We start from the raw sequence: 21400 nt of genomic DNA on the forward strand, positions 1-21400 counted from the left end.
TTGCAATAAAATACATTCATTGCATATTTCCGTTTTCCTCTCAACCATATGCATTTTGAAGTATTTGGTTTTTAAAACAGCAGATCGATCCAGTCTTCTCACAACAACCACGATGTGCTCAAATATGACTAGCGCCCTTCTCAACCATCTAGTTATGCTTTAACTGTAAACTCAAGGTTAATGCCCTGCAGGCGGCAGGGTGGTGAGCCAGCGTGGGTTTTTGACCTCGAAGCCCCTCAACAACGTGATGGTTTATTTACTCTGCATGTTCAGTTTGGTGTGTGTGTGTGTGAGAGTGTGCCAGTTTCTGTTTTTGAGTGGAGGAGAGAGAAGGATTGGGTCAGCATGTCAGAGGATAAGTGATGCTTAGAGGGTCTCCTGCAAGTTAACCAGGCACTTTTTTGACAGCCTCAGCAAATCACATCTCACCATTCATAACTCATCCAAATGCAGATGGACTTGCTCACTCTTCCTTCCTCACATACACACACGTAACTCCCAAACAGCAAACTGCGGTCTTTCATCAGTCCATGCCATTCGTAAACTTTGCTCCGGCTCCTTCTCCCATGAATTCATATCAGCTCATATTAATGCACGCACACAGTGAAGCCAAGAACAAATGTTGCCACCCATTCCACAAATCATGGTGACACAAAGGGGAAACGGCATTCACTGCAAGGAAAATCATAGTTTGGTATTTGCTTGTGGAGTTAGTAGATCATTTTCTGGGTGCTGTGATGCATGCAGGTTCCCCTGCAAGAGCTTTTGGTCGATTCTTCACAAAACAATCTGTCTTGACTGAAAGAGCCCCCACACTCAAAGATGATACTGGCGCTCATAGCAGGCACACTGATATTGCTGATGTTATTGTCAGCCAGCTCCGTAACAACTTCACAGGGTGCAAAAAAAACCCAGAATCCTCCGCCTTTGAGCGCTATCTTGCTGTCCCACTTTCTCCCCTGATTTTTGTTCTCTATCTCCATTTTCTCAAGCGCACACCCTGTGACGAAAGATCTGTTTTGCATAAAAGTAAGCAACGCTCACGAATCCATAGTCCTCACTGAGGATACAGGCACCAGAGGGCACACATGGACAGACAGCACTTAACGATCCAGAGCAGCAGGGCAGCATTCGGGCAAATAGATTATGATTTATTACCAGTGAGAGAGGAAACACTTAAGAGAATGCAGAGATGGGACATTTTTGCCATGCTTTCACTGTGGTGATCTTGGATGCAACATAACAAGGACAGAGAAGAAAAACCCATGAAGGCTGCATGTTGATCTTTGGTACAGAACAACATAAAGCCCTTGGGAGTGAATGTTTCTTGTGTACAAAAACGTGATGGCTTACCAACATGTAGTGTTCAGCATCCACCATTTATAACTGGCACTGACATGTTGTACAGTTCTTAGAGATGAAGACATAAGGGAGGCAGAGCTAGAAAAATTAACAGCTTCTGGAGTGTGACTGATTTCTGAGGACTGTGCACAGCTTGTTGCACTCACCTTTGTATACCACTCTGCTTTGTGTTGGTATGACTCATCCTGATCTAAATGTGAGTCAGTAAGACCAGCAAGAAATCTTGTTGATACACGCCACATTCACATCTTGAGTAGTGCATCGATTTGCCTCGATGTGGTTGAAGAAAAGGTGAAATGTAAGTGAGTAATAAAAGTAGGAGGAGAAGAGATGCAGTAACTGGACTGCAGAAAATGGCACTGCAATTTGGTATTGATGGATCAGCAGTAGTCAGTTATCTCTAGGGCGGCGTGATCTGTGTAAATTTTGATGGAAAAAAAAGAATCAATAGTTTGTATTAAGGACCTGTTAGTTGAGGCTGCTCATTGGGAAAATGTCAAGAGGTTGCTGTTATTATCATGGAGACTCCAAGCAAATGATGTGATTCACAAGCAGCACAAAATACACAACACCTCACTGACACCCAAACAACAAAAACAACTGATGGTCCCACATCATTCATTATGAATTAAAAACATGCACAAATTTACAAACACGCAAACTGACACGCACACTGGAATATTCTCATCTCATCCATAATAGATAAACACTAAAATCGTGTGTGTACTTCCACCGCCTAAGATGGAGTAAACTGATGCAAAGGTTGCTACTAAGGCAACAATCCCCTGGGAAGTTTGCATTTAGTCTTCTTATTCTCTGAGGCCCCTGTGAAAGCCTGGAGATTCAGATGCAGAGCTAATTAACTGTTCCAGGCATTCTTTGTTTTATTTGTTTTATTGAGAATTTAAATGAGCATTTAAATACCTGATAGGTGGTATGACCTTGATAGAATGTATAATTTATTAGGGAAATTCTGCCATGGTCATTTCGTCTCGGCCTTTGCTACTAAAGCTAGTCTTGAGCTTGATCAGTGCATGTGGGGCTTTTCACTGCCCAACAGTGGGTTTACCAGAGGTAGTTTTAACATGGAGGAGCAGCTGGAAGGAAGATACTAGTCCTGAGGAATTTTTAAACAAGATTTAAAGTCAACAGCCACGCTGCCGGCTCTGTGACATTAAGGGATCACCAAAGTTATTACAATCCATCATGAGGGGGGGCATGAATGTCGCAACCAAATTCCATTGCTGTAGTTGCCGTTTCACTCAAAGCCACAGGGAAAAAGGGACAAGTCAGAGGACTCAAGTCATTAGAAATAACATTCATGGTCAGGGAACCATGAATGTCTGTACAGCACATTAATTGCATTCCATGCAAAAGTTGGCAAAAAACATTTCCATCCCTAGAGTCGTCGTTAGCATGGCGAAAAATCTGGCTTTGTTATCAGCTAACAAGATTAAGGGCTGACTTTCATTTCCTTGAACCTATCGGTGACCTGTTAAGTCGAGCTGTGGCTACATAGGAAAGGATCCATACAGGCAAATGAATAATTTCCATCAGTAAGAAAAGATACTCATAATATAACCACGACAGTATATGCCTTAAGGGTATTTTACACAAAAATAGTATATATATATAGTAAACCGGTGCTGAGAAAGCATAAAGGGCAAATAGCTGCCCTGTGACACTGCGCCCCCTTCGGTGAATCCGAGCTTAGTTATCCAGGGTACTGTAGGTACATTATGCCCTATACTGTACAGCAGTCCACCTTGCTGCAGGGCAAAGCAGAGATCTTTTGTAATATTATTCTGAGCAAGTTGTTATTTAATTGTTAATAAGACTATGCACACTCGATCAGATGAGGCCTTTATGCATAAGTAAAGGTGGTAACAACAGCGAGCTAATCAGAGATGTGCATCTTGTTCTCCTGTGGGATGCCGAGTAATTATGAATGAGTAGAAGCAGGGAAAGCGAGTTCACTAATGTGCCTTTAGTGCTAAAGATGAGGAGGAGAGAGACAGAAAGATATAATTCTACTATATAATGATCTCAGGAAGGGGGAAGGGCAAGTCATGGAGGCAAAGAGTATGCAGCGGGGAATAGACAGAAACAAAGTAAATGGCAGCAGAAAGTGCAAGAGAAGATGAAAGAGGGAGAGAGTGTAAAAACAGCTACTTCAGACAGGATCTTCTGATGAGCCTATTGAATATTTGACAACGTATAATACACAAGGGTTCCTCATTGAGTGATTCATCTCGCACCATCATGAATATGGTTAAAGATGCTTGAGACCCGGGTGTTACATTTCCACATGTGGGTTTTAAACCTACTCAAACCAGGCGCAGCTTCTCCCCACAGTGCTGTGTGTTCCTGTGGGTGAGTACGAGCCCCTTGCGATCCATCAAAACGGCCCTTGGGGTCGAGCTGCTGTTTGGTGATCTGACCGCTTTGACCGTGTGGTTGTACACTCTGTGGTAGTCTGTGGTTAAAGTCTGCACACACCTCTGCCAGGGACTGAGACAGTCCCTCGTGGCAGCGCTCTGAAGATCAAAAGCTCTACATGATGGCTGTCTGACTCATTTTTTGGTGTTAAATCTTTTCTGGACTTCTCAGTGTCTACTCTCTCTTTCTACCTTTCCCTGCGTGAAAGATGTAGGTGATTCATGCGAGTGAACACGAAGTCCGAGCGCTGATAGACATCTGATTATTATACTCTGTGCCCCCGCTCCCCCCCCCCCCCATCTATTACTGATTTTAAGTATTATACAAATGACGGTAACTGTGGATGTGGCTGTCAAGGCAACCGAGTGCAAAGTCTCTCATGAGCAACTTTGATGTATATTAGGCCCGAGTGTGTGAGATATGTGTGAGATATCCCACAAACACTCCCGTTGTCATCATAGCCGCCGCTCATATTTCTCTCTGTATTTTCAATTTTTTATAAATAAAACAACAAATGGTGTGTAAACAGTGCGAGATAATTTTGAGAGAGAAACTGTCAATTAACTGATAATGAGACTGCGACATGACTTAAGGAGTGTGGAGCATGTGTAGGTGATGACTACTCCCTCACACTGGCTTGTGTCCCTGTCTTCGCGAGGCGGCTGTGACACCAACATACAAAACGCCTGTCATCATCTATTAGGATAGAAATCGGTCACAGGAGATTCCCTCGTGATGTACAACATGTATTATACACAAACTCTTGTCGCATGCACACAGTGTATACAAACCTCTAAGCACACATATAGAATGATCAGATGGGCAAAAATGATGACATTATCTGCCATCATATGTGACATTGAAATGAAAATACAGATTTTAGGCATCAATATTTCAGCTGGTCTGTGAATTGCCTCCAAGACGTGCTGCATTATTGAGAACGAGCTGCTTGCAGTTTGAAGTATGTCATGGGTGATTCTCATTGACAGTAGGAATTCTTTCAGAAGACAAAGAGATGAGAGATACTGTAGACATGTCTTTAGTCTTCCTTGATGTCCTCAGGAAAAAAAAAAAAGGCTCTACACTCCAGTCCGGCTCAACAAATGCAATGTTACATATTGATTACTGAGAACACATTCTGTGGCTATGCACTCTTAGTGGCACTGTTCACACCACGGATGTTGAATGCATTATAGATTACAGCACTGGGTTTCTAATCTAGAGCTGTGTAAAATATGTGGTCATGGTTTCTAATTAACAATATATGCTTAGAATCTAATTATATGATTTCTTACACTCACTAGGAATCCCCCCCCACCCCCCCCAACTCCAAGAAACTATTGTCCAAACTCGCCATCTAGTGTATAAAAAAGGAAACAGTGATAAAAGTCAGTAACACAACTTGATTTAAGTGCAATATTCAAAGACTTAAGTATGGTTACTGAATAATTAAGAGCCACATATTCTTAACATTCAAAGAAAAGTAATAACAATTAATGACTATAGATTAAATTATTGGACTGTTATTGCTCTTAGTTACATTCCACTGACCGTTATATACTTGTAGGTTACATTTGTTCTCTTAAATATGTGCTCTTTTCATTTTGGGTTATGTCTTGAAATTTAAAGGTTCTCTATACAATATCTCAGCATCGCAAACCAAAACTACTGTACGCCCCCCCCCTCCTCCGTCTGTCTCATTTGTACACAGCCGCTGGCAGACAGCCTCTCTCGTGCTGCCGTGTTCGCTCAGTAAGCGGAGTCTGTCGCTGGGAAGCAGCTCTGACTCGTTTTTCAGCTTGCTGTGCTACGTCTCAGCCCACCGAACAACTCATGGACTCAAAGGCACTCACGTGGAGGCACGTCAGAGCATGAGGTCTCCATTACTCCACTCTATTTTTACATAAATAGTTGTTTATTGCTATTTTAATGATCTGAATTTACTATAAACTTTAATCATTGAACGAATGTAGACATGCTTAAAATCCAGTAGATTTGCTTTTCATTATCGCAAAATATTGTACGCCTCCCTTTTTAAAGTCTTCATTCCTATACTGGAGTTGCCAACCTAAAGGTAAAACATAAACAGGCTTAATTCAGTGATCTGCTTATGATTGATAGATTCAATAAGTCTGCCAACACGGTTTCTAATTTGGTACTATGAACCACACTCAAGGATAAACTGCACAAAATACACACTTCACTTCATTGGAGTCGTTTTAATCTGCAAAACCAAATTTCATGGAATTCAGAAGGGTAAAATATTTTTGCTCAGTAGTGCGTTAAGTTGCTTGTGAATGATCCATTTCAACAAAATATCAAGAGCTCAAACTGTTTGAGGTATGAAACATGATTTCAGATAGAAGTCAAAAATGACTTGCAAAACTGAACATATAGTTAACACAGTGCTCCTTAGGCCATTTTATTTCCATTATTAAATTATACTTACAATTTACAGTGTAAATTAACCAATATTCAGGAATGTTTACAGATGTAAAATCAGCGTAGCCTCAGCTGCAGTCTTGAAATGGGTGTCTCATGTCTGGGGTGAAACATATAACTCGCTCACATATAACTCACTTTGAGTTATATGTTCAGAGACAGGATTGTGGCAGGGCAGGATGAAGTTCATAAAGTTGTAGTTATAGAGGCACGGTGCAGCGTCACTCACATCAAAGTGATTTGGATCTGGCCGTCAGCTCACGTCCTCCACAGGAGCCCCTCGCTTTGACCGTGACCCCCGACCTCTACCCCAGAAATGTCTGAGTCTGCTCCATTGGCTGCTGTGTTTTGTTGCTGGGACGGGCAGGTTGAGCGCCACAAAAAGCGGAGAGATTTCAACGGTCCAGCGAACGTTTCTGGATCGCTTCGGCCACCGCGGTGCGCAGGAGAGCAATGACGGAGCGAGGGTCGTCGCTGCCAATCACAGCGCTGCCGGACACGATCATGTTGGCCCCTGCCTGGAGCAAACATGAGCACACGCTTACTGTAAGAGAAACTCACGAAACCTGATTTGAAATTAAATCCGGTAATTCTATTAGACTGATGCGTGTTTGTATTCTTTACCTCTGCGCACTTGTGAATGGTGTCAGGGCCGACTCCCCCATCTACTTCGATGTCCAGCGAAGGGAACTGACTCCGCAACCAGCTCACCTGGGACACATGCACAGAAATCTAAGAAAGAGCTCCAAACCTGCATGAACACCATTTCTACAACACAATTGTCGCATACTAGTAGGACTGTGAAAGGAGGCAGTACTGCAGGTTACATCAAAAACATCCTCCGCACAAAATGTGAATGCTACTCAGATTAAATTACTGTGCTTTGGTGCTTTCTAACTGTTAGAGAAACTTAAATGACATCTTAATAGACTTCCCCACTTATGTGAAAGAGAAACACGGCAACAAAGAGAGAGACAGGGAGAAGGGGGAGAGAGGGAGGAGGGGGAGACAAGGAGGAGGAGGAAGAGAGACAGCATTGGATCTGAAACTCATCTGTATTTTGGTACTTATATAATATAATTTTGAGTAGTTCTGTGGTTTAGTAGAAACTTTCATGGAACTTGAGACTCAAAACACTGAAAGTAAAACTTTACTTTAAGGTAGTCTTTGCCTGTATTTCCACAGTTTAACAGGAGGAATGTAAGAAACTACCGTTAGTGTGGTATGCATTAGGAAAAAGCACTTGACTTCAATGACACAGGTTTTCCTAACTTTGTCTCTGCTCTCTTGCTGTTACCTTACTGCACCACAATGTAAAATCAGTAGGCTACAAATACTTCACTATGGCTCACGGTGTATTTCATTTTGTCTCAAAATAACAGGAGGGCCATACAGCAGTATAGGCTGACAACGAATAGCAGCACTTGTACTGTGCAGTTTCCATCCATTATCTATACCACTTATCAGGGCTGGCACATAGGCCCTGTTCAGACCTTGCATTAACATGCAGCTTATGAAAAGCGGTCAGCTCTTAAGTACAGGTGTGAATGCACCAAAGACACGTGCCAAACACTCTTCTTTTAGCAGTGTGTTCGTGTGTGTGAGTGTGTGTCCTGGGCCACACTGAAGGACCACCAACTCAACTGATGTCCTCTGCCTTAAGTGAAAGCTACACACATATTAGGGTGAAATCTAATTTATCAGAATTAAAAGATGTTATAAGTATAATCCCTAGAATCTGCACCCTGCTGTGCATTTAGAGGCGTTTCTGGTGGAGCAGCATGTCAGCCGACTGAGTCCCGTTAATCAGCAGAGTGAATTTTAAATCCTTAATGCCTCTGACATTCTGCATCTGCGTTCCTCTTGCTGCGAGGCCACGGTGCTGAACGCCACACCACTGCGTGGTGGTTGTGTGTAACATTCCTGTAATTTCCTTCCTCTAACCGCCATTTGTCCTTACCTTGGGCATCATGTCCTCCATGAACTTTTGTCCTCCGAAGCCAGGTTCAACAGTCATGACCAGAGCCATATCGATCTGGTTAGCCCAGGGTGCAAGCTCTTCAACAGTAGTACCAGGCTTTATGGCCAAACCCACCTGAAAAAAATGTACAGTTACATACAACCTCTAAATTTGTAGTTCATGCCAATATTTCATATTTTCCAACGAATAGAATTTGGTACAAACATAATATGCATTTTCCTTGATTCTATTCTTCTGTGGTTTCTTACATAAATCTTAAGGTCCATTATACATGTATTCTATTAGCTAGTGACGTGAAGCTTTCCTGCTTCATCATTGCAGCATGATCTTCTCACCTTCATGCCACTTTCTTTAATCTCCTTGATGAGGTTCCCAGGGTTGGTGGTGGCCTCTATGTGGAATGTGTACTGGCTGGCTCCTGCTGCAGCCATGGGCTTCACCCACTGCTCCGGCCGAGACACCATCATGTGCATGTCTGCAACATCAACACTGTCACAACACTGCAGCCCACCACACAGCAGAGGCACTCTGGGTTCAGTTCAATGGGATAATTGGTTTAGATGTCTGACATATGGCTGGGGATGGGGATTGCTCTCACCAAAGAAAGGGTCTTGGCCTACTGACTTCCTGAGGCACTCTACCATGGGATGGCCAAATGTGATGTTGGGGACAAAATGCCTTTAAAAGGAAACAAAAAAAAAAGACATTTAACTGCCAGCTGTGATGAAATCATCTCCTCTTGCATAAACAGCTGCAAACTAACCTCTTGCACAAGTGTAGAGGATAAAAATGTCTAAACTGGCAGGGAAAAGGAAGAAGTCTGTTGATAAGACTCGCCAGGCAGTATGTTTGACTCTTTGAGGTTTTGAAAGCCTCTTCACTGACAAACTTAAGCCAGATAAATCCAGTTACATAAATATTGGCGTCCCCATCTCAACTTCTGGCAAGCTATCTTAGCTTGTCGATGCTAGCCAACTTTAGCTCTCACGCGCTGAACTTCCATCAGCCTGCTAGCCGTTAGCATGCTAGCCCATCCAGCTAACTAGCTAACTAACTAGCGATAAACTGACCCGTCCATAACGTCGAGGTGCAGGTAGTCTGACCCGCACTCCATCATCCGCACACACTCGCTGCCCAGACAGGACAGGTCGCTGCTCAGGATGGACGGACCGATCTTAGCACTGTAAGCCATGCTGTCACTGCTGCTACTGTCCTCGCGCAGCCTGGCAGCGGACACCAGGCCAAGTTAACCACGACGTAAAGCGCCACTTCCGCTTACGACCTTCAAAATAAAATCCAAAAGCAAGGACGAGCTCCTTACGTCAGACCACCAAAATGTGTAGTCCAGGGGTGTCCAAACTCTGGCCCGCTGGCCAACTGCGGCCCGTGGTCCAATTTTCATTGGCCCGCAGGAAATTCTAAAAATGTATTGTAATACGGCCCACACATGGAACCTGCGCTGGACTGTGTTGTACTTCTTAGTCTCACCACTAGGTGGAGTAACTATCTTGAACGAGACAGCTTCTCTATAAAATGAGTAATAGAAGAAGAAATGTGCTACAGGTGACCTAAAATGGCAGAATTAAGGAAACTAAGAGAGCAAGTTAGTGTAGGAAGTTTCAGACGCGGTGTGAGATGAGAGCACAGCTAATAACTAATGATGATCACTTCTGCATTACAGAGGAGCTGCTTGATGTTAGCAGTCTATAGAGCACCACGACGGGTGAGGATGTTTTTGAAGCTGTGCCAGGTGCAGTTGGCATGATGGGACTTCAATGGGACGAGCTGTGTGGAGGTATGAGGATGGAGCTCCAGCTGGGACAGGCGAGCGCAAAGGAATGACCTCTACGGTGTCCGCCGAGGGGCAAGGAAGTGGAGGTAAGGCTGTTGATTCGAGCACCAGGGCTCTAGCACAGACTGTTTCAAGCTTCCCTCTCTGATGCTGGTGCTGGTGCTGGTGTTGGGGGGGCTGCTCTACCATTCTCATGTGCGCTGGCTAAGTCGTGGCTCTGTGCTGCAGCGGTTTTATTCCCTGAGATCAGAAATGGACCAGTTTTGAAGACAGAAGGACCTCTTCATGAGCTCAGTGACCCTCTCCGGTTGGCATTTTTAGTGGATCTCACTGATCACCTCAACACACTGAACAAGAGCCTACAAGGCAAAGACCAGCTTGTACCACAACTAATAAATGAAAGCCCACTAATGGAAAGGCTGTTTTTTTTTTTCTTGAATCATATTCAGTTATCAAGCAGAATTTACCTACATTTGATTGATTTTGCCAACTTTAATCCACTAGAGGTGAGGCGATATACATCACCTCTAGTGGATTAAAGTTAGCAATATAGCTCACTTCTAGAGAGTGGCCCAGCCCTTTGGATGTTTTTCTGTATGTGGCCCTCAGTGAAAAAAGTTTGGACACCCCTGGTGTAGTCAATTACATATGATTGCATATGGTTAAAATAATGCTGTGTGGCTTTTAAAGACATGTTAAGGATTAAATGCCGGCCGTAAAGGGGTTTGTTTAGTATAGCTTGTTTGCAAGCTGTTGAAAAGGGAAACTGACTAAGATAGATAGATAAATAGATAGATAGGTTTGTTCACCCTCTTATCCTTATTATCATTAGTATTATTGTTGTTAAAAAAAAAAGTAAATCAGTTCTTAGTGAAAGCATGTAAGTACAAAAAGAAAACATAAAAATTAAGAAGTCCATTCTTGCATTGCTTGTCAATACATAAGATTATATTGAATATTTGTTTTATTCTTCAGTTCTGTTTTGTGTTTCTTCTATTTAAACATTAATCACGTTTTTCCTGAAATATATAGTATTATTTTGAAGGCAACATTTTCTCACTTCCGGTCTTACTCTAGATGTTTGACCGGTAACTTGCATGCATATTTAAATAAATAAATAAAAAACTTGATGTGGCCGCTGATGTTTTCCCTCACACTTCCGCCTTCAGAGTAAAACAGTGCCTTCCTCTTGACACTAGATGACGCGAAGTTCACGTGAACTCACATCTCAGCCCTCACTATTGTTCACCATTAAACAGCCATGCTTCCTACCCAGTGGGTTTAGTCAGAATGTTGACTGAGGGGAATATTACAGTGAAACAGTCTCCTGTCAGTTTGCCTTTCATTGGCACATAAATGGATCAGTATTTGTTATTGGACTTTTTTTTTTTAATCCTTAATGCTTTTGTCCCCTGTGCACAGTAATTAGCTGCAACATGTTCCTACAAAACTGCCTATAATGTTTCTCTACTATGAAAAAGAAACTCTGTGAACACAACCTTTGAAGATAAATTTCTTTTGGAAAGCTTTTAGCAATAGGACTCTTTGGGTAATAAAAGACACAGTTCTGCAGTCAGTGTAAGTGTTAAGTGGGAGATGTTCTCCAGGACGCAGCTTTCTAAATGGTGTAATAGGTACAAAATTGCCAAACCTTTTGAATCCTCTCTCAGTTCTAATGATCCAGCATGCTCTCCACTTTTATTGTCTTTTGTGTTTGTCTGGTAATTTTATGTTTTAACACCTGAGATGTCACAGACTTAATCCTGTCAGCCGCCACCCTCCAACTGTGCTATTGCTTAAAATATAAGTTACGTACCAGTGTGTCCAGAAAGATAGTTTATTGGCCTGAAAGAAAAACATATTTTTCACACTCTCACACACAGGTATTTAATGATAGCCTGCAAAGTTGTTTGGGCTTCGGAAAAATATGTTTTATTGCTTCAAGCAATTGGCTGGATGGAGAGCAGTTTGCCTGCAGTGTTACTATTGTCTGCCAAAGTATTGTATTCTGTATTCACAAAAGAAACAAAACCTCTTAAGAGGTGAAGCCTTAAATCCTTCACCTTAAAAAGGAGCCTTTAATATTTCATATTGATCTAATAACAATCTAAACAAGAGCAAACGACAAGCAAAACAAGAAAATATGTTTCCAGTAAAAGAATAGTTCAGTAATTGTATAAGGCATCAATTAAATGTCATATATATCACATTCATTATTTCTCTAGCCAGTGCTTGCTTGCTTTATCCCCTTCAACAGCTGTGATTTCATACCAGTTTAATCATGTGATGTCTTAGTTTGTGTGCAGAGCTTCCACATTAGAAAATATCCAGCTTTCAGTTATACCTGCATATAAAAAATAACGATGGTATTTTATGTCCCACATTTTGGTATCATTAAAGCTCCTCAGAGATTAAGTTTGCTGCATCTTTACTGCACATTAGTTTTTCCTCTTTATCTGAGTTTGTTTGTCACCTTCATCACCTTGGACACAATCCACTAAAATGGCGTGAATGTTTTTCAGATGAGTGTGCGTAAGTTGTTGTGATTTATAAGAAGCAGATGGCCGACGTTTTAAAAAGCCTCTGCAGCGCTCTGCCGAGGCTCAGCCCACAAAGAGCCACACTCGTATACCCAGGTTGGCTAAACACAATCTGACGTTTATGAGTTTTACCCACGTTTTGCATTAGTGCAGCAGCGATGGAAGCACTGGTGGCACAGTGTACTCTGGCCGACAGGAGGATGATATATGTGATTTTTTGAGTGGGGTTGAGGCAGAGCAAGTTGGCGTCACAAAGAACTGGGGCCTCAGGAGTCTCGGTGGGAGGTAGTAAAAAAGCTTGAGGCTTTGACAGTCATTTGTTGGGTCGGTGCCATAGCTGCAAGGGGCTGAGTTTCATAAGTCTGTCCATACGAAAGTCCTTCGAGGTGTCTCTCTGATTCTTGAGAGCAGGGCTGATGGAGTGGGGTGCATTCAGTGCAGCTCATTAAAGCCACAACTATCCTCCTAACTAAAACAGTTGAAACAGTATTTTGAGTGAAATGAAAATACTGGTGAAATAATTTATTTCCACAGAGGTCACATTCAAGGTTGATGCATTTCTGTTTTGGCTTTAAGAGGAGCCATTCTTTTCCCTGCTGCCGACACTAAGACACATTCTTCACGTTAACTGTAAACAGCTCCAACACCAAGCACATCATTTCAGTCGACCGTAGGCTTCTGTTTTCGGGAGGTCCCCGTTAAAGACACCTTTTTTTGGTTTAGCGGAGGAAGAGCAGCTCAGGAATGTGTCAAATGACTTGCACTCATTTTCTAGATGCTGTCAAGCTGTTCTCTGTTGCTCACTGTGGACATATTCTCATTTTAAAATCACTAGAATAACCAGGGCTGTACCAGCACACCTATGTTCACGTAGCTGCCTGATGACATTGATATGTACAGTATGAGAAAAGATTTCAAAGCCATGAGAAATTACATTAAATAAAGCTGGAAACAAAACCTTGAGTATTCTCAATGAACACACAGTGCTCGTGTTTGCATGCATTATCAGGTTTTCAGTTTCTGGCGTAAAAGCTGATTTTCCTGCCGTAAATTTGTGGACTTTGATTCTTGCGACTTTGTAATACTACCTCATCTTACTAGCGTTAGAGGGTGGACCCTTCCAGATTTAACAGCAAGGCTTTCAGGATTTCTTTTGACGATCAAATTCACTGAGCGTGTTTTTGCACTGTACATATTCGACTTCTGCGTGGCGTGTACGGTCTGTGGTCCTAATGAGCTTGTGGATGAAAGATTTCTCGTTACATGCGTTCCTGCATCTCAGTCGTCTGTGAAGACAATTAAAAAAAAATGTCTTTCGCTGAAAAGCTGACGACTAATCAGTTCCATTCCCGGTCTACTAAATTAGTGCGTGTTCGTTTTCATACGTATTAGCTTTTGCCATTTGTACGATTTTCTGGGTGCTGAACTTTCTAACTAATGTGATATTTTTAAACTAATATTTGCTTGTTTTATTTCATCTCAGAGTCTTTCTTACAATGTTGGCGTAAGCTTTGTCAGCACTTTCAATTGTGCCCCTGCAGGTTTAGTTTTAGCCTTTACAGTTGGATAATTAACTGAAATGCAGCAGCGTGTATGAAACATGTTCACACTTGTTTTATAGGCCTTTGAAGTGCATCATTTACAGACCATGAATAGATTATCTGTTAAATCACTGGAAAGCTTAGTTCCAGTGAACCATCTGCAAACAACACACTGAAAAACAGCCTCCTGCAGTCTATTACAATTGCAAACATGCAGGGGAAATGATTTGTTGATTACATATAGGGAAGAATTCCTGTTTGTGCTTTAAGTGCTCCTCAAGATGTGTACATTTGCAATCAGCAGTATGTGAACTGCATCCTCGTATAAGTTTATGTGACCTTTAACCTCTGCAACAGAGCCCAAGGACAGGAATGGAGACAGCGCTGCTCTGTTTTGTCCTTTTCCTGTGCAGTGGTTACTTATTAAAGACTTGGTACACCTCCAAACTTTTCATGTATTATCTTGATCGAAACCTTCCTCCTGCTTCCCCCCCAGCAGTTGACTTTAGCCTCCTGAGCAAACAGACAGTGATAAAGCAGTTTCTTGTGATGCTCGGAGGGAGAGTGTGGAACATGTGTCCTTGCAGCGGCCTCTCCCTTCCTGGGCTTTATGTCATCGTGGTCGGGGTGCGCAAGTGGAAAGGGAAGGGAAGGGAAGGGTGGGGCGGGTGCTACCTCCCTCCGCGAGGTTAACGCTTCCAATCAAGTTTGTTTTCCTGTCGGGAGGTGGGGGTCACAGGGAGCGTGTTTGCGTGCGTGCCTTCAGTATGGATGCTCAAGACGCAGACCTGCATTGTGTGAAGATTTGATGGCGGGATATCCATAAAGATGGGGAGCAGGATTAGGAACGAGCACAGCAGCACTATCTCTACATCCTGTAAACTGTAAAATCAGGCAGGTATGTAAAGGAGGTCAGACAGTAAGAAAGTCAAATTAATTCAAAATATGATTTTAATTTTCAAGGCTTATTTTTGAAAGAGTTCAGACTTGCCCATTATACCTGTCGGTGCTCACTGGATGCTGTAGAAAGGCTTTTCATCATGATGATGTACTCAAAGGGAATGCATTAGCAGTAGTGCTCGCTGTGGCCCCCAGACCTGCCATCATCAAACGCACAAAATTAAAACTTTGGAGGCACAAAAAAACTAAAGCTGTTGTCTTTATTTGTGCTGCTTGGTCTACGGGGTGCACTGTGTGTGTTGTATAATCATTGAGTTTGCAACCATATAACAATAAAAATGTGAAATTACTGAACTGGTCCTTTCACATCAACTTACTCGTGTGTTTACATGTTGCATCGCTACATGTTCAAATCTGCTGGTGTCATTACAATAATTACCTTTGTGTCAATCATTTAAATCAATTAATGCCACAGTGTGTCTTCTGTGACATGACCTCAACTTTATGTACGCTGACCACAGCACACTTCAGAGCACTAGTGACCTGCATATAACAGTAATTGCCTGTGAAAAGCCCCTCTAGGGAGAAACAGGCCCTTCCACCAGTCATCAGTTAGTGCTTTATAGAGGACAAAGTGTCACTTCAAAGGGTCAGAAATGCAACCACAGGGGCACTGGTGACATTTCAAAATGACAGCATGTGGTTAGAAAAGAATAAGAAACACAGATTTATTCAGAGTATTTTTTTGTGATTTAATACCAGTAGCCCACTGAGAAGGTTTACGTGAGCAAAGCTTACCCCGCGACTCCATAAAAAATCTAATCCACCTGATTTAATCTTTAATGTTTGAAGACTGTGGATGCAAAGGAATTGCTGAGAAGAGCACAGCAGGGTTTAATATTTTTGCACAACATGTGCTCTTGAGTGTAGGGGTTTGTTTTATGAAAAAGGGGAAATCCAGTTCTAATAAAATTGCCGTCTGAGATCAGACACAGGGATTTTTCTACATCTTATATTTTGGATATTTTCCTCCTTTTTTTCCCTCAGACTGGTGTAATCCAATTCAATATAATGTGCTTTATCCAGAAGTCTTCAGAAAGCACCGTGGTCTGTATCCATAGTATGCAAGCTGCACTGTGAATCATGGCGATTCTCTCCTCTACAGGGAAGAGTTTAGTGTGCTTGTGGTGCTAAGAATACAACACAAACATCAGCTGCAGAGCATTACTCAGCTGCGGAAAAAGAAACATGTAGAAAACTCTGAGGCACTGAGTGTCCATTGCCTTCGGAGAAAAAAAACTTTGTATCACTATTTCTATCGTGGTCCAAGTGGGAGTATGAATCCTGACCCCAGCTGGTGTTTCCAACAGCTGTCGGACCCACTGTGGAGAGTGCTAAAGAATCGAGGAGTACAAATTTTTCAAAATCCTTGTGCTCAGTGAAGAACCATTCAGGGATTTCAACCGGGAAATAGGTAACCGGGGTGCACACAGATGCAGCCCTACATATAAGTTGAAACACTCAAACTTGAGCACACACTAACTCTCCGTGACTTCCTGTCCTTGAGGTCAAATAGTCCTTTTGAGCAGGATTTGAGGAGGATGACTCTCTAGGGAGGGGAGCAGTCAGTCAACCGTGCTGACGGCAAACTAAATTACACTTTTTATTAGAAATTATCAATTTGAACCAAACCGTAGTAATAGTTAAAGTTTGTCTTCCTGCAGCTATTAAAACGAAATCATTTGTGAATAGTAACCAATGTGTATCTGTGTCTAAGACTTTAATGCATATTGAATTAACATCTGCAGCCCTGAGTAAGTGCAGATGTATAGGTAGATATCAGTTCTTAAAGTATCTGCTCATCTACTTACCTTTTTTTTTTTTTGTTGACTGGTGATGCATTTGTCTTAGACCGTATGGATGACCCACCAAATACACATAGTGTCACTTAATGTCACAGTATTTCTCACACATCTACTGCGCAGACACCTCAGTCACTGACACTAAATGTCAAGTTTTCAAAATAAAAGCACAGCGTCTCTCTCACCAGATTCACCTTTGTTTATTGTAACCTTTGTTTCATCAGGCAATCTCATTGAGCTCGAGATCTCTTTTGCAAAAGAGAGGCCACGGTTTAACATCCATGGGTGAGATTCAGCAGCAAAGACGCACCCCCCCTAAAATCCTCGGGCCTCAGTATTTCATAATGCATAATTTGTGTGACGTGACACACAGAGGTATTGTGTTCTCACTGCTGTGTAGCATGTACCAAAATACATCACTCTCTCAGCAATCAGCACGCAGAATACCTCATTTATAAATAACAAATTTATGGTGACTGTCTCTGTAAGAGTATCATTGCTTGGATTTCTGTTAACTTTATATTCCTTCTGGGTCTTCAGTCCTGGCAGCGAAACATGTGAGTGCCGTTATCAGGGGAAATTGCTCGTTCCATTAAAACAAAAAACACACACACACACACAAAAAAAAGGCTTACACACACATCCACACTGACAGTGCGTTGTCCCACTGTCCAATTAACCTCATACAGAGAATGGACGGAAGGGAGAGCAGGAGTGTGATGGGTTACAGCCCCCCGGAGACACACACAGACCTACGGGAGCACTTCACCAAACTCCAGGTTTTATTGTGGCAGCATTCCTACTATCTAAGTGTTTTCATTCAGCCTTTAGATATCCTTTGAGGTATTTTCGCTTCTTTTACTCTGCTTTTCCTGCTGCTGGTTGGCAGCATAAAAGCCTAATATTGACTTTACTGATGTGTTTTTGTTTGGCATGGGAACGCTTTAGGCTTTGGCTGGAGCTGGCCTCTTTGAGTGGCTTACCAGAGGGGTCTGGCAGATAGCCATCATATATAGCAGCTAATAATGGACTCTGCTATTCAGCTCTGCTCTGCTCATCAGATGAGAGAAGAGGGAGTGTAAAGAAACAGCTATATTGGTACAAGCTACTATTATTTGGACTAGTGTGTATGCACAGCGTTGCATTAAAGTGGTACAGATGCTGAGATATGGTGCTATTCATAGTAATACCCATGAAAGGCAAATAAAAGAGTTTAATAGATTTCAGAGATTAATAGAGCATTTAACCTGGCCTCTGCTGGTTTCCTGAGGCCCCGAGCAAAGAATGCTGGAGAACAGCTCCTCAGAGGAAAGTGCTTGTGTTTTATCTCCTTTGCCAGGAAACATCCCCTGGCATTGAGAGAGAAGAATGGTATACAGAAAATATGGATCACAATTGAGGAGCAAGGATCAATGGGCCCTCTGCCAACACATTTTAACAGCTACTCCATCAGCAGGAGTGGAGGAGCGATATGGAGCCGTGCAGCACGAAGTGAAATACAAATCCACACGAGCCCTGATGCTAATGCAGAAACTATCTGAGAGAGAAACAGAAACTCTGGCAGTTTGGGAGGAGATCCACCCAGCAATGAAGCTCAGCAATGTAACAAATCAATGTTGTTTTTCAGGCTGTGACAGGGTGTTCCCTGTTCGGGTTAACTAAGGTCTAACAGTGGAAAACGAGGGCTGTCAGTGCTTCACGAGGGTGGATTTCCCTTGAGTAAAATAACCTGTCCTGTGGGTAACTCATTAATTACGGTAACCATGTTATTCGAAGTTTTATTTTTGTCACTACTGCTTGTGTTGTAAACAAAATTTTAAGTTGTGAGCAACAAAGAAAACTGTAATAGCAGACTCAAAAATGATATAGTTTTACATTTACTATATTGCATAAAACTCAGATTAAGAAAACTTAAAATTCCAACACAAAATGCAGTATTTTAATATTACATTTTAACCGCGTTTGAGATGATAGGACTCCTCCTCATGGAATGAATATTGTAAGTTTAAGGTTTGGTGCGACTTACATAAGGTGCTTGATATCAGTATCAAGTGTGTGTGCTAACTATGAAGCTACAGCCAGGAGCCAGTTAGCTTAGCTTAGCATAAAGACTACAAACAGGTTAGCATAATATGTCCTGTTTGTGTCTAACTGACGTTTTAAGTGGAAGAAAGCAGGTGAAGATATTTCCCGAAATGCCAAATGCTACATTCCTTTGCTTTTAATGTAAAAGTAAAATTGGAAATGCAATACAAAATGCACTGGTCACAACGCCCACCTCTGTATAGTTATTTTTGTGTATTTTCCCGTTTTCCTGCCCTGTAGTTGCCCTCAGTTGGTTCCCATTCCATTCCCAGTCACCTGAGCCCCTCGCTCACCTGCACACCTGCTCCCCATTCCCTTATTAGCTCCCCTGCATACACTCCAGCCCTCTTTACCCCAGTCTGCTGCCAGATTGCTTAATGTACTCTCACTCTTAGCGGTCCATCCTTTGTTCCTGTCCCTGTTCCTGTTCCTGACTCCAGTCTAGTCACAGTCCTGCCTGCTGTGTTTGCTCCTGCTGACATTTTACCTGTGGCCAAATTCCGCCTTAAACTTCTTATCAAGTAAACGATTGATTGCTTTCAACTGCTCTGCCTCTGAGCTCTGCTTTTGCGACCGCATCTCTGCGTGCAGAACTATAACAGCAGTACTAATGTTACATTTTATCCTTGTTTGAAGTTACATTACTGGAATATTTGCTCATGGGGTGAATTTTGCTATCTAAACTATACTCCTTTTGGGGAAAACCTGGCTCAATCTTACAAGGAATTAGGATTGATTTTATTTTCATTTTTTTGTTTTGATGTTTCGACGGATGTCAACATATCGCAAATCTTGTTAAGGGACCACACACATTCTGTGATGATTTCTTAAAGGTTTGATTGCCAAAAGCAAACAACAGACTTTTTTATAAATTTAAAACTTCATATAACAATGTGATAAAGTGAAAACAAACACAATGTGCTGATGTGTCAGCTGCTATTCGCAAACAAATATGAACAAACAGCAACAGCTCCAGTAACAACCATAATGCTGCTTGTGACAACCTGAGTTTATTGTGAGTTGTCATGACAGACATGTCAATTTCACTTGTGCATTCCTGTGGTCTTAAGAGACTCATGGATCCCTGGCAGGAATTTCCCCTGGTCCGCTTTCTGTTTTTTCTGCCATGTCCCTGCCCTGCCTCCAGAGGTGAGGGAAAGTTCAACCACACCAAATCTGGAATCTGAAAGAGCATCTTTATTTTTCACATGCAAAGTGTTCCTCTGCACAAAAATTGTAAGACATTATCGCATTCAAGGCTTTTCACTCATGAGCATTTTTGCATATTTTTGGCAGGGTCCTGTATTCATAATGAAAGTAAAAGTAATCTGGCTGTGTGGGTTTGTTTCTCAGGGAGCTCAGATCTGTGTCGAATCCTTTGTGCAATACAAAGACAGAATATACTGTTCGACTAACCCACGAATACATTAAGGAATAGGATAACTGCTGCGATTATGACAGTGACCAGTGGGGGTATCACTTTACTTGCAGACAAAGGAGAAGAGAAACCCATGAATAGAATCTTCAGATTATTCCAGAAAAACAAGAAGTGATGAACGTCACTGCCTTGGCAACATGTCAGTGTTTTTTTCTTACAGCCAAGAACAGCTTGTTGCCATCAGGGGCCAATTTTTTTTTTACCATTCTGTCCAAAGCTGTCTCCAGGACATGTTCCCTGAGTGATTTATGAGTGAATGTAGACTATAATCGATATCACCTTCACTACATGAGGTTGTGTGAAATCTTCCATGAGGGTTTGAGATATTCAGTGATGGCAAAGATCAGGAGAATGGAGACATGGGCTGCAAGGGTGTGACTTTTGGTTTCCTTCTGTGTCATTCCTGAGAGCCAGCGGTAGATATCATGTCCAGATGTTTATGCAGGTTTGACTCTAGACACTGGGATATCTCTCCTCTTTGCCCCACAGCTTTCCTGCTAAGCTCAGGATTATAGTTGTTGGAAAAGACAAACTGATGTATTTGATAACTGAATGATTCTTCTTGTTCAGATTTACCCTTTAAGGCTGCTATAATTAAATGTAGATTATTAAAATCCACATCCATATTTCAGATTTTCTCACCAGATTTTACAATTACTGAGCTCTACCAACTGTTTCATTACCTTTTGCTGCATCTTTACTGTTCTGGTTCACTCTCAGTGCACTCATAGTGTCATTTTCAGCTGCAGTAGAGTGTTTTAGTCCAAAAAAACTATGGTGCACTACTTCTGGTTCAGAACTGCGTGAATAGCAGGTAAACATAGAGGAACATTTAGTTGTTAAAGAGCCCAAACTAAAGATATTTCTCTCAGAGGATAATGGAGACCAAAACAGAGCTATAAAACTATCAAACTTCAGTCATATCAATTTGAAAGGTGATCAAACGCTGTGTTCACAGCTTGCTTCTGATACCCTGAACTGACCAAACAAATCAGGTAATACACATTTAAAAAATTCA

General features: G+C 42.0%; 1 protein-coding gene across 1 annotated transcript; it reads right to left on the reverse strand.

The window, feature by feature from the left end:
• Positions 1-6209: 6209 nt before the first annotated feature.
• Positions 6210-9460, reverse strand: rpe (ribulose-5-phosphate-3-epimerase). Its single transcript, XM_070837902.1, has 6 exons — positions 9295-9460; positions 8823-8902; positions 8560-8699; positions 8204-8338; positions 6868-6954; positions 6210-6761 (listed from the first exon to the last, which is right to left on the reverse strand). The coding sequence occupies exons 1-6, from the start codon at positions 9414-9416 to the stop codon at positions 6639-6641; spliced, it is 687 nt and encodes a 228-aa protein (XP_070694003.1). The 5' UTR covers positions 9417-9460; the 3' UTR covers positions 6210-6638.
• Positions 9461-21400: the final 11940 nt, after the last annotated feature.

The sequence above is a fragment of the Pempheris klunzingeri genome, chromosome 10, assembly GCF_042242105.1.
Source record: "Pempheris klunzingeri isolate RE-2024b chromosome 10, fPemKlu1.hap1, whole genome shotgun sequence".
Taxonomy (NCBI): domain Eukaryota; kingdom Metazoa; phylum Chordata; class Actinopteri; order Acropomatiformes; family Pempheridae; genus Pempheris; species Pempheris klunzingeri.